This window comes from Talpa europaea, assembly GCF_964194135.1.
Source record: "Talpa europaea genome assembly, chromosome: 8".
Lineage (NCBI taxonomy): Eukaryota > Metazoa > Chordata > Mammalia > Eulipotyphla > Talpidae > Talpa > Talpa europaea.
In genome coordinates, this window is record NC_140075.1 from 78,174,661 (window position 1) to 78,187,563 (window position 12,903).

The 12,903-nt window shown below is 36.5% G+C and overlaps 1 protein-coding gene across 4 annotated transcripts in view; it reads left to right on the forward strand.

Annotated features, from left to right (window-relative positions):
* Positions 1 to 12,568, forward strand: part of TOGARAM1 (TOG array regulator of axonemal microtubules 1) — a gene marked incomplete at both ends in the record, with an annotated part of 68,324 nt that extends 55,756 nt beyond the window's left edge. For all 4 annotated transcript variants that reach the window (XM_084240914.1, XM_084240915.1, XM_084240916.1 and 1 more), the window contains 6 exons: positions 1,555 to 1,681; positions 3,372 to 3,490; positions 6,513 to 6,702; positions 8,173 to 8,392; positions 11,616 to 11,702; positions 12,315 to 12,568. In XM_084240914.1, the coding sequence (XP_084097040.1) occupies positions 1,555 to 1,681; positions 3,372 to 3,490; positions 6,513 to 6,702; positions 8,173 to 8,392; positions 11,616 to 11,702; positions 12,315 to 12,568 (997 nt within the window). The remainder of the gene's footprint in view (positions 1 to 1,554; positions 1,682 to 3,371; positions 3,491 to 6,512; positions 6,703 to 8,172; positions 8,393 to 11,615; positions 11,703 to 12,314) is intronic.
* Positions 12,569 to 12,903: the final 335 nt, after the last annotated feature.

Here is a 12,903-nt window from a genome sequence, read left to right on the forward strand (position 1 = left end):
ATGGTAGACATACACCCCATAACTTTCTGAGCTAAAGTTAGACTGCCTTTGAAACTCTACTGATTAGGAGATGCGGATTTGGATGTAGGACTTTTTTCAAAATGTTGAGAGAAAAAAAATTTCTTCTCTGATATTACCTTTCTGTAATTTCATTATATTTGAAAGAGTATGGTTGATGAAAATCATTCTGAGATTATTCTCTACTCCTCCCCATCAAAAGCCTGCCTTCTATGGTTCTAGCCCTATATATTCCAAAGTTGTAGGCAAAGTATTTATTTTAGGACCTTCTTGAAGAATAATAATATGATATTAAACTACTCTAAGATGCTTCTATCCAAATATACCTCCAATATATACGTCCTTGAAATCTGAGGTTCTTCCATTAAGATATCTTGACTTGAAGTATTATCTTAACAGAATTATTTCAAAACTCATATAACATAAAAAGCCTAGTTTGGAGCATATTACACATTCATTAATATATCAACCATGATTTTCCAACTAATTTGGAAAGAATAGATTTTTTGAAGAATTAGAACCCAGCTAAATTTGGGATAGGAAAAAATGAGGATCAGAAATACAGAATCTAGAGAAGCTTAGATCAGCCAGACATGTGACTAGCAGGTGAGCAGCAAAAGGTCACTGTGCAAGGAGCCCATGACTAACACAAACTTCTAACATGTAATTTGAGAAATCCCAGATTGATATGGACTTTAGGGTTCCAGAAAAAGAATCAAAGTTTTTGGATTTCCATCTGACATAAAGCTGCAAGATTTGAAGCTATAGTGTTTTCTCAGGGTGGGATGGAGGGTGGAGGGGGGGAGGCAGGAGAATGCTATACTCTCCAGTCCATTCATATACTACATTTCAGTGACTTACTAAAGATACGTAAAACTTAATAATAAAAGAAAGAGGGGCCTCCCTGGTGGTGCAGAAGGTTAATAAGGTCTCAGTGCTATCAAGCTATCACCAGCCACTGCGGCATGTATTCGATCCCTGGCCAGGGAGCTAACCCACATGGTGCAGCGGACCTGTCCTGTCTCGCCTGCTAATTCCCTCAGCAGTGTATTTCAATAGATCCAACTGTTTTGCTCCCTACTCAGTCTCTGGTGAATCCTCTCACCCCCCGCCCCCACACACTCACAGAGACACCTCTGGCCTGGACCCCAGTTCTTGTATGCATAAATAAAATCTTTTTAAAAAATTAAAAAGAAAGAAACAGGGCCTCCCTTGGTGGCACAGGAGGTTGAGTGCCACACTGTGAAGATGTCTGCAGTGCCGGTTCGATCCCAGCCGGCCAGTGAGGGTCCCACATGGCGCGCAGACCTCTCCTGTCATGCCCACTGCTCCCCTCAGCGGTGTATTTCGTCAGTCTGCCTGTTCTGTTCCCCGCTGTGCCTCTGGTGAATCCTGTCACCCTCCCACGCATCTGGCCTATACCCCAGTTCTTGTGTAAAATAAATAAATAAATCTTTAAAAAAATAAATAAATAAAAAGAAAAAGAAACAACAAAACAGATACATAAAGTGACTTATGGTTTTTAAATATCCATAGGTATTATGGACGAAAGATGCTTTTCCTCATGATGTGTCATAATAACTTTGATAAAATGCTTGAAAAATATGTCCCTTCTAAAGATTTGCCATATATTAAGGAATCTGTTAAAAACTTACGGCAAAAGGTATGTGGAAATGTTTATTATATAAACAAATTTAAAAACAAAGTTTACGTGTCCATGAAGATAAAGGATAGAAATACTCCTCGCTTATTTCTGTTAATAATTCAGATTATATCTACAATAACATTTCAGCAACTGCGGTAATAAACAGATATTCATGTCAGTGAATGTTTATTAAACAGAAACTTGTTATTTGGCAGAATATGGTAGTATGACACATTAGAGTTGTAAGACTTGGATTTGAATCATAGCTCTGAGAATTAGCAACTATATAATTTTAGGCACATCCTTTATTTAATCAAAAATGTTATTTTTATAAAGTGACAGTAGTGATGTTTGTCTTGTTTGGTCCCTGTTTCATTTATCTTGTATGTTCCACCATTAGAGCTCCTACCACACTGCAGAGCATTGATAAGGGAAATCCTTGAGTGGAAGCTCCTTGTCTTATTAATTCTAGTATATAATGGAGATTCAGTAGTTTCTACAAGATGAGTGACTGAGGGAATACTAAGTGAAATAAAATGTGAAAAATGTCATATAAAAAGTAAACCATTTGTATATTTTTTGCAAAATTATATTTAGTAATAAAGAATCTTTCTGTGATAATTTAAATCCTACCTCTGATAATCTTGGGCTAAGGATTCATTTACGAAGGGATAATATTTCAGAGATGTGGGGCTTCCCTAGTGGCGCAGGGGTTAAAGACAGCTCTGTCAAGCTATGGCAACATGAGTTTGATCCACAGAGGGCCAGGGAGCTACCCACATGGCTCAGCAGACCTCCTCTGTCTCTCCTGCTGCTCCCCTACACAGTGTATTTCAGTAGATCTGCCTTTTCTGTTGCCTACTCTGTCTCTAGTGAATCCTCTCACCTCTCACACCTCTGGTCTACACCCCAGTTGTTGTATTTATAAATAAATAAATCTTTTTAAAAAGTATTTCAAAGGTGTATAAAATATATGTATTTTAGAGCATTTTTTGCCTATTTTTCTTAAAAATTTCAGCTTAACTCATAGTTCCAGTGTTTCATATAAAACTCATTATAATAAGACCTCCCTGGTGGCACAAGGGGTTAAGTCTCAGCATTATGAAGCTATCACCAGCAACTGTGGTGTGAGTTCAATTCCCAGCCAGGGAGCTAACGCACATGGCCCAACAGACCTCTCCTGTCTCACCTGCTGCTCACCTCAGCAGTGTATTTCAGTAGATCCGCTTGTTCTGCTCCCCACTCTGTCTCTAGTGAAATGTCCCACCCGTTCTTTTATGCATAAATAAATAAAAATAAACCTTTTTTAAAAAAGATCAATAATGACAGCTATGAAAATTACATTGAACGATTTCTTTGCTTTTACTAGTTTTTTTTTTTTTAAGATTTATTTATTCATGCAAGAACTGGGGTACAGGTCAGAGGCGCGGGAGATTAAGTGAATTCACCAGAAACAGAGCTTGGAGCAGAACAAGCAGAAGGACCTAAAACACTGCTGAGGGGTGCAGCAGGCTAGACAGCAAAGGTCTGCCGTGCTATGTGGGTCTCTCCCTGGCCGGCCAGGAATTGAACCTGCGCTACAGAGGGTGTGGATAGCTTCACAGTGCTGTGCTCAACCCGCTGTGCCACTGGGGAGGCCCTGATTTTACTGGCTTTAAGACTTTTTTTACACTTTTTTTACACTGCCTTTTTTTGTATTTATGTATAGGGTTTGGGGGAGATACCACTAGATACTCCTTCAGCAAAAGGAAGACGATCTCATACCGGCAGTGTTGGAAATACAAGATCATCATCCATTTCTAGAGATGCTTTCAATTCATCTGAAAGGTAGGATCATTTGATAGTCCATGTCATTAGAGAAATTACTCCCTAGTGCTAGCATTCTCGTTTGGATGTTTTCATAAATTATCCCAGGAGTATTTATCAAATTTAATGGAGTTTTGAAAGTTGGTAAGAACTTAGAAAATGTAAATTAATTGGTCTCAACAGGGAAATTATATATTCATAAAACCTTGCTTTAACTTGCACTAAACATTAGTAAAGTTTTGGAGTTACTAAAATTGTCGATATTAGGCCTGGCTTTGAAAAGCTCTGACTAATTTTCTTTTTTTTGCTTGTTTTTTTTTTTTAGTTTACAGCCTTTACTTTTCCCTTTTTTTTATAAAAGTAATGGATAATTATGGTTAAAGGACAAAAAGTAGTTTTAGGTAATACAAACATGAAAAGAAGAGTGGACCGATCACCCATAATACCACCAACCAGAAAATCCTACTACAAAATGTTTTTGTGAATATAATTGTATATCAATTCTGTAACCTGCTTAAACCACATATCAGCATTTAATAAATTGATTATATAATTTTTAAATCTCTTTTCAAAAGTATTACAATGATATCTCCAATATATTTTTAAATTTTTAAGCTTTATTTTTATTGAGACAACATAGTTTTAAACATGGTATATTTTAGGAGTAGTGGTTCACACCTCTTCAAATGTATATTATTATATCACTCTCACCACCAAATCACCTTAGTCCATTGGTCCCCTTCACCCCTTGGCTTCTGACCTCCTAAGCTTCCTTTCTGGTAACCTTATTTCTACAGCCAGAACTCAGTGGTTTATTTTGATCTAGTTTCATCTGTTTCTTTGCTTTGTTTCTTTATATTCCACATGAGTGAAATCATCCAGTATTGGTCTTCTTCCTCCTGACTTATTTATCTTAGCTTAATGTCCTCCAATTTCATCCAGACTGTCACAAATGACATCTTATTTTTAATAGCTGAGTGATATTCCTTTGTGTATATATACCACATCTTTATCCAGTCATCTGTCATTGGCCCTTGTTGTTTCTATAGCTTAGCTGTTGTAAATAGTGCTGTAATGAACATAAGAATGCATATTTCCCTTCAGATTAGTGTATTTGCATTGTTGAGAGTAGATATCTAGGAGTGAGATTGTTGAATCATATGGTAGATCAATTTTTATTATTTTGAGAAACCTCCATACTATTTTCCACAGAAGTTGTGCTAGTCTACATTCCCACTGAAAATGTACCGTTTCTCCACAAATTGGCCGACAGTTGCTGTTTCTGGTCTTTTTGATATGAGTTATTCTCATGGGTATGATATGGTATCTCATTGTGCTTTTAATTAGCATTTCCTTGATGATAAGTGATAATGAACATTTCTTCAGGTACCTGTTGGCCATTTATATGTTTTCTTGGGAGAAATGTTTACTTACCTATTATACCCATATTTTGATTGGCTTATTTTCTTTTGTTGAATTGTATGAGTTCTTTGTAGAGTTTGGATATTAGACTCTTGTCAGGTATGTGATATACAAATATTTTCCCCCAGGGCCTCCCCTGGTGGTGCAGAGGTTGAGCGCTGGGCTGCGAAGCTGCCCACAGCCTCTGTGGTGCCGGTTCAATCCCCGGCCACAGGCGAGGGTCCCACATGGCGTGCCAGACCTCTCCTGCCGTGCCCGCTGCTCCCCTCAGCAGTGTACTTCGTCAGTCTGCTTGTACTGCTCCCCGCTCTGACTCTGGTGAATTCTCTCACCCTCCCACACTTCTGACTGTACCCAGTGCTTATATAAATAAATAAATAAATAAATCTTTAAAAAAAAATAAAGAAATAAATATTTTCTCCCACTCCATAAAGTAAATTTTGTTTTAATGATTTCTTTTGCTGTGCAGAAGGTTGTTAGTTTAATGAAGTCCCATTTGTTAATTTTTGCTTGTTTTCCCTACCATGGTAGTCAAGTACCCAAAGACATCATTAAGACAAATGTCTCAGAGTGTTTTGCCTGTTTTCTTCTATGCATTTTGTGCTTTCAGGTCTTACCTCCAAGCCTTTGACCATTTTAAATTAACTTTTGTATAAAGTCTCAGACAGTGGCCTAGTTTCATTCTTCACAAGTGGCTGTACCATTTTTCCTTGACTGTTTGTTGAAGAATCTTTCCTTTCTCCATTGTATTTTCTTCTCTTTGTAGCCATAAATTAACTATCCTCATAAGTGGGGGTTTATTTCTGGGCTCTCAATTCTATTCCATTGATTTGTGTTTCTTTTTACTCCAATACTATACTGTTTTGGTTATTGTAACTTTGTGATATAGTTTGAAGTTGGTTGCATTCCTATATGCAAACAAGAAGCTAGAAGAGAAAGAAATTAAGAAAATGATCCCATTTACAATTTTAAAAAGTGTCAAAAAGAAAATAAAATTCATCTAATTTGAAGAGAGTGAGAGGGGAAAAAAGTTAACAGAGTAGGCTTCTGTCCTTGGAAAGTTCTGCTTGCAAAGTTTGCCTTTGACTGGCATCTGGAAACTAGGAGGATTCTCATCACTCCCTAATTGATAAGTGTAAGTTTACTGTGCCTAAATTATTTGGGAAAGCAATATAGTTTTTTACTTCTGGAATCTGAAATTTTGATGTATCATAGGCAGAGAATTCCTACATGACCAATTCTCAGTAGAACCTGAGGGCATGGACCATCTAATAAGCTTCATTGGTAGACAACAATTTAGATGTTTTGTCACAGTTTCTTGCTGGAGGAATCATGTGCTGCTTGATTCCACTGGGAAAAGACTTTTGAAAGCTCCCCTCTGTTTTCCTCCATTATTTAACCCCATGCACCTTTCCCTTTGCTTATTTTACATTGTGTTCTTCTGCTTTCATAATGCTAAACCCTATGAGTCCTAGTTGATCAACAATCCCAGGGACTCCCAACAGAGATTTTGTGGTTATGGGTTATATAATTTTTTGAAAAAATTAATGTATAATGAAATTACTATATTTTTTTAATAGAAAACCAATATGAAATTATATTTGTTTTTCTTTCACCCTAGAGAGGTAACTGAAATTCGTGAAGTCACCCGTAAACCAGTTCCCCGTAATTCCTTAGAGAGTGCTGAGTACATTAAAGCCATAACAGGTTTATTAAATGCAAAAGACTTTCGTGATCGCATTAATGGGATTAAGCAACTTTTATCAGACACTGAAAACAATCAAGAACTTGTTGTTGGAAACATTGTGAAGGTAATTTTCTTTTTCAATCTGTGACTAATACAGTTCATTAGTATTTTAAAAATGCCCTAAATCTTAGGGTGGGGATGAGAGGATTCACCAGAGAGGGGTACAGAACAGGTAGATTGACTGAAATACACTGCTGAGGGGAGCAGCGGGCGAGTCAGGAGAGGTTACTGTGGTTAGCTTCATAGGTTGTGTCTTAACCCCTTACGCCACCAGGGAGGCTCAATAATATTTTAAAAACCAGGACATTTAAGAAACTTGATATTACTTTGATATTACTTTGAAATAGATAAATTTTTTTATTTGTATACTTACTTTCAGGAAAAGAAGTAATATAAAGAGACATTAATCTATGTTAGTGGTAGCAGAGCATGGGCTATGCCTCATTAGAATTTAGTTTGATTAATTCCATTGGTAATTTATTAAATTCCATTTTAAATTTATAATGTGTGCATTAAACTTTGCAAACATAATGTAATTACTCTTTGAATTCCTCTGGTGTTGTTTAATTTTAAGAAGAAAAAGTACATTCACATTTTTTGTGAAAAACGTAAAGTTACATTTTTGATGTCTTTTGAGTACCAATTAACCACTTGGGAAGATTATTCTTAACATGAATAATGTTATTTATACATCAGTTTTATACACACACACACATCTCTATATATAGATAGCTACATACCTATCTATCTATATAATTGATATATATATTAGTTAATAGTCCCAGCCTTAGGGAATAGCTCTTCACTCACCTGATGTGACTAAAGAATTGTTCAGCATTCACTTCATTGTATCTATGAAAGTCAAGGATTCTGAAGGGCAAGAAATAATTGTTAAAATAATCAGGCTAAAAGGTAATAATATAAGTTGAAGTTGCATTATTGCATCTAAAATTTCATGAGCAATCTAAATTGAAATGAGGTCAAATCTCTATACAATAAAACTTACATATCGACTTCTGCTATAAATAACAATTAAATTTTTCCTAAATTCTTAGATTAACTGAGCTAACCTGCAATTTCCAGAAAACAGCATTTTAATCACATTTCAGTAAATCAGTTTTGGAACTACTGAACCAGATTTCTGAAACTTAATTCATTAGGTTTTTTGTTTGTTTGTTTTGTTTTGTTTTTTTTTGGTGGGACCCTAGCTGGTGGCCAGGGACCGAACTGGCGCTGCAGAGGCAGCCTTGCAACCCAGTGCTCAACCACTGCATCACCAGGGGAGGCCCTCATTAGGGTGTTTTTTTAGACTTCCCTTTTTGCTATAAGAAAACTTGACACTTAGATTTAGCATCAAATTTGTATGAAGTTCCTATTATCTTAAGTTTAATAAGACGCGTGTGTCTGTTTTCAAACAGTACACTGAAGTAGAAGAAATGTTCTTACCAAAGGTAAATATGAATTGCCAAAAGGAATTTAAATGTAATGGTTATTAATGTTATTTATCTTAAATAATTTACCAATTTATTTTCAGATCTTTGATGCTTTTAAATCTCGACTTCATGATTCCAATAGTAAAGTAAATCTGGTGGCTCTAGAAACAATGCACAAAATGATTCCTTTGCTTAGAGACAACTTATCGCCTATAATTAATATGCTCATTCCAGCAATAGTAGATAATAATCTGAATTCCAAGAATCCAGGCATCTATGCTGCTGCTACAAATGTTGTTCAGGCCCTGAGTCAATATGTAGGTAAGAGATCTTGTCTTGACATTATTGTATTTTGACATTACTTTTGTACTTTTTGATTCTACATATTTTGATTCTAAAACTTTTTTTAATACTGAAGTCCTTGCTATTCAATTTCTTGTCATTTAATGTTATAAATTATTTTATATTTAGTATTTTAATGATTTTTTAGTATCTCATTAAATTGAGTTTTTCTTCACATATCTTTGACTTTTCAATTCTACAACTTCACAGGATACAAAATGAACTAAAATAGTTTGTTTCTTTTTTTAAAAGATTTATTTATTTATTTATACAAGCACTGGGTACACTCAGAAGCGCAGGAGGGTGAGAGAATTCACCAGAGTGGGGAACAGAACAGGCAGACAGATGGAGGACACCGCTGAGGGGAGCAGCGGGCGCGGCAGGAGAGGTCTGAGTGCCATGTGGGACCCTCGCCAGGCGGCCAGGTATCAAACCAGCACTGCAGAGGCTGCGGGCAGCTTTGCAGCCCAGTGCTCAACCGCTGCACCACCGGGAAGGCCCCAGATCACAGGTTAAATGTAAAACTTAATTGTAAAACTTTTATTTACTTTTTTTAAAGATTTATTTATTTATGCATATAAGAACGGGGGTACAGGCCAGAGATGTAGAGGGGGGAGTGAGAGGATTCACCAGAAATAGAGTAGGAAACAGAACAGGCGTACTGACTGAAATACACTCCTGAAGGGAGCAGCGAGTGAGACATAAGAGGTCTGCTGTGCTATGTGGGTCAGCTCCCTGGCTGGGGATCAACCTCCTGCTGCAGTGGCTGACTATAGCTTCATAATGCTGTGACTTAAACCCTTACACCAGGAAGGCCCCGAATTGTAAAGCTTTTAGAAGACAACATTGAAAAATTTTCTGGACCTTAGGGTTTGGCAAAGAGTACTGATACTGAAAACATGATATATAAAAATCAATTAACTTACTTCATCAAAATTCAAAACACTTGCTCTGCAAAAGATCCTATTAAGATAAAGAGACTTACTGTAGGTAGGAGAAGATATCTGACAAAGAACTCATATCTAGAATAAAGAACCCTCAATATTCAACATTAAAAAAAAAATCGATCTGGGCCTCCCCGGTGGCGCAGCGGTTGAGCGCTGGGTTGCGAAGCTGCCCGCGGCCTCTGTGGCGCCGGTTCAATCCCCGGCTGCTCCCCGGCCAACGGAGGAGGGTCCCACATGGCGCGCAGACCTCTCCTGCCGCCCGCTGCTCCCCTCAGCAGTGTGCTTCGGTCCTTCTGCCTGCTCTGCTCCCCGCTCTGGCTCTGGTGAATTCTCTCGCCCTCCCGCGCTTCTAACTGTACCCAGTGCATGTATAAACACAACAAACAAACAAGTAAATAAAAATCATAAATAAATAAAAATACATGCCTCTTAAAAAAAAAAAATCGATCTAAAAAATGGACACAGACATGAAACATTTCACTAAAGAGCGTATTTATGGATGACAAACACATGAAAAAGTGTTCATTATCACTGCTTTTTAGAAAAATGAAAATGTAAGGCCATGATTACTATACAAATATCTTAGTCAGGGGGCCTCCCTGGTGGTGCAGGGGTTAGTCTCAGCGCTGTTGGGCTATCACCAGCAACTGTGACATGAGTTAGGAGTTCCATCCCAGGGCCAGGGAGCTGACCCACATGGCGCAGCAGACCTCTCCTGTTTTGCCTGCTGCTCCCCTCAGCAGTGTACTTCAGTCAATCCACCTGTTCTGTTCCCTACACTGTCTCTGGTGAATCATCTCACCACCCCGCACCGCTTGCCTTCATCCCAGCTCTTGTGTGCAAAAATAAATAAATCTTTAAAAAACAAAACATATACTTACCAGATAACTTACCAACTGCATACCTAGGAATTGATACCATAAAAATGAGAATTTATGTCCAAGCAAAAGCATGTACAATTGTTGGTAGTAGCTTTGTTTGTGATAATCAAAAACTGGAAACAACCAAGATGTAATTCCCTGAGTTAATGGTGAAGCAAACATTGATACATCCATACCATAGAATACTACTTAGCAATGAAAATAAATGAAATGGGGCCTCCCTGGTGGCGCAACAGTTGAGCGCTGGGTTGCGAAGCTGCCCGTAGCCTCTGCAGCACCGGTTCCATCCCCGGCTGCTCCCCGGCCACCAGAGGAGGGTCCCACATGGCGCACAGACCTCTCCTGCGGCCCGCTGCTCCCCTCAGCAGTGTACTTCGGTCCTTCTGCCTGCTTTGCTCCCCGCTCTGGTTCGGTGAATTCTCTCACCCTCCCGCGCTTCTGACTGTACCCAGTGCTTGCATAAATAAATAAATAAATAAATAAATAAATAAATAAATAAATAAATAAATACTTAAAAAAAAAAAGAAATGAAATGTTGTTACACATAACAATTTGGATCTCTAGAGTATTATACTGAGTGAAAAAAGCCAGCCCCCAAAACGGAATCACATGCTATAAGATTCCATTTGCATAACCTCAATGTGACAAAATTACAGAGAAATAAATTTGACAAAATTACAGAAAAGAAAATTTGAAACAAAATTATACAAAAACAGGTTAGTAGTTGTCAAGAGTTTAGGGCTGACTAAAAGAGGAAAGTCTAGATAGATATAACTAAGAAGACAGTAGCATTTGGGAGATCTTTTTGGTGATAGAATAGTTGTGTCTTAATTGCAGCAATAGATGTACAAACATATACATGTGATGAGGTGAAACTATATATACATATTGTACCAACTTCAGATTCCTTGTTTTGATATGGTACTGTAGTTACATAAAAGGCAACCTTTGGGTGAGTTACATAGGATATGTCTGTACTATCTTTGCAACTTCTTGTGAATTTATAATTACTTCAAAATTAAAACTTAGAAAAAAATCAATAAACGCAAAAGTCTACCTCAAAAAAGAAATTTTTCCAAACCTATATAATGTTATTTGAAATAAGATGTCTAGTAGATAAGCAGTTCTTCCTTCATTATACTTCTGATATCTCCTTTAATATTCTATGAGGTATTTTTATTTCTCATTTTCTCTAAGAATATTTTTCGGGTAGGCTTTATAGAGAATTTTAAATGATGACTAAAAAGTATGTAGATTAAAATTTTTAACACATTTGCATTTATTTTCATATTGTTCCATTCAGTGTTAAATAGAAAATAACTAAAATCTTGAAACTACTTAAACATGTGTCTTTGTGTTATTCTTTCTGTTTAGACAATTACTTACTTCTACAGCCATTTTGCACAAAAGCTCAGTTTTTAAATGGAAAAGCAAAACAGGATATGACTGAAAAGCTTGCTGGTAAATATTTTTGAATTGTTATTTCTAAAGAAATTATTAACTAAGTATCAAGTGATGGGCATTTAAATTTAATTTTAGGTAAGCTGCTAAATTCAGTGTGATTATCCTTGAAGTAGAAATAAATTACATAATGATTCACATGAGAACCTTTTAATCTTTACCCAAAATTTTTCTTCAAAATAATTTTTCCCCAGTGTTTAGTCTTCCTGTTAGTAGCAAAAAAACAGGATAAATAAAATGACATTAAAATAAAATATTGGTATTCATAGAAAACTACTGTTTCAAATTATATGTTTGGTAAATAGTCCATGAGTTTTTTTTTTTTTTTTAATGTGGACATTTCTGTTTAACTACATGTATTAAACAGTGAGATGAATTTTGGGTTGATTCCAATCTTTATTATCTTTACCTGACCTAATCATGATGTATGGAATTCTAATGCTTGACCATCCCAATCGTGGGGAGAAAAATTTCTGACCTTATTTTAAAGATGCTTAACATTTTAGGACAAATGGCATATGGAAGAAGCTTAAAATGTTTGATGTGCTTTTCAATTAGCAGAACTTGAATTTATTTTCTAAAAAAATTCACTGTCATATTTTTGTGTTTCAGATATAGTTATGGAACTTTATCAAAGGAAGCCCCATGCCACAGAACAGAAAGTGTTGGTTGTTTTATGGCATCTCTTAGGGAACATGACAAATAGTGGCTCTCTGCCTGGAGCTGGAGGAAATATACGAACAGCCACAGCTAAATTATCAAAAGCACTTTTTGCACAAATGGGTCAGAATCTATTAATTCAGGCTGCATGTCAACCACCACATATCAAAAAAAGTTTAGAGGAATTGCTTGATGTAACAGTTTGAAAGAAATTATGAAACTTCGATGAAATATGGTATGATGAACAAAACTGTTTACATGATGACAAATGGAACTTTTTTAAAGTTACATTTTCAGTGCCTGCACTTCTCATCCAGTAAATTAAGTCAATGGCTATTTTTATTTGCAGCTTAAAAGTACACTCATCAGCCCCATCACTTGTACCCATCACACACAAACTTAAAGTAATTAATGTAACCTAATAGTCATGAAATCTGAGGCACGTGGAATGCAACCAATTTAATATTTTGAGAAAAGTCCTGCTCATTTGCACTATTCTATAGAAACTGCAATTTGTTGCCGTATATGTACAATTAGATTT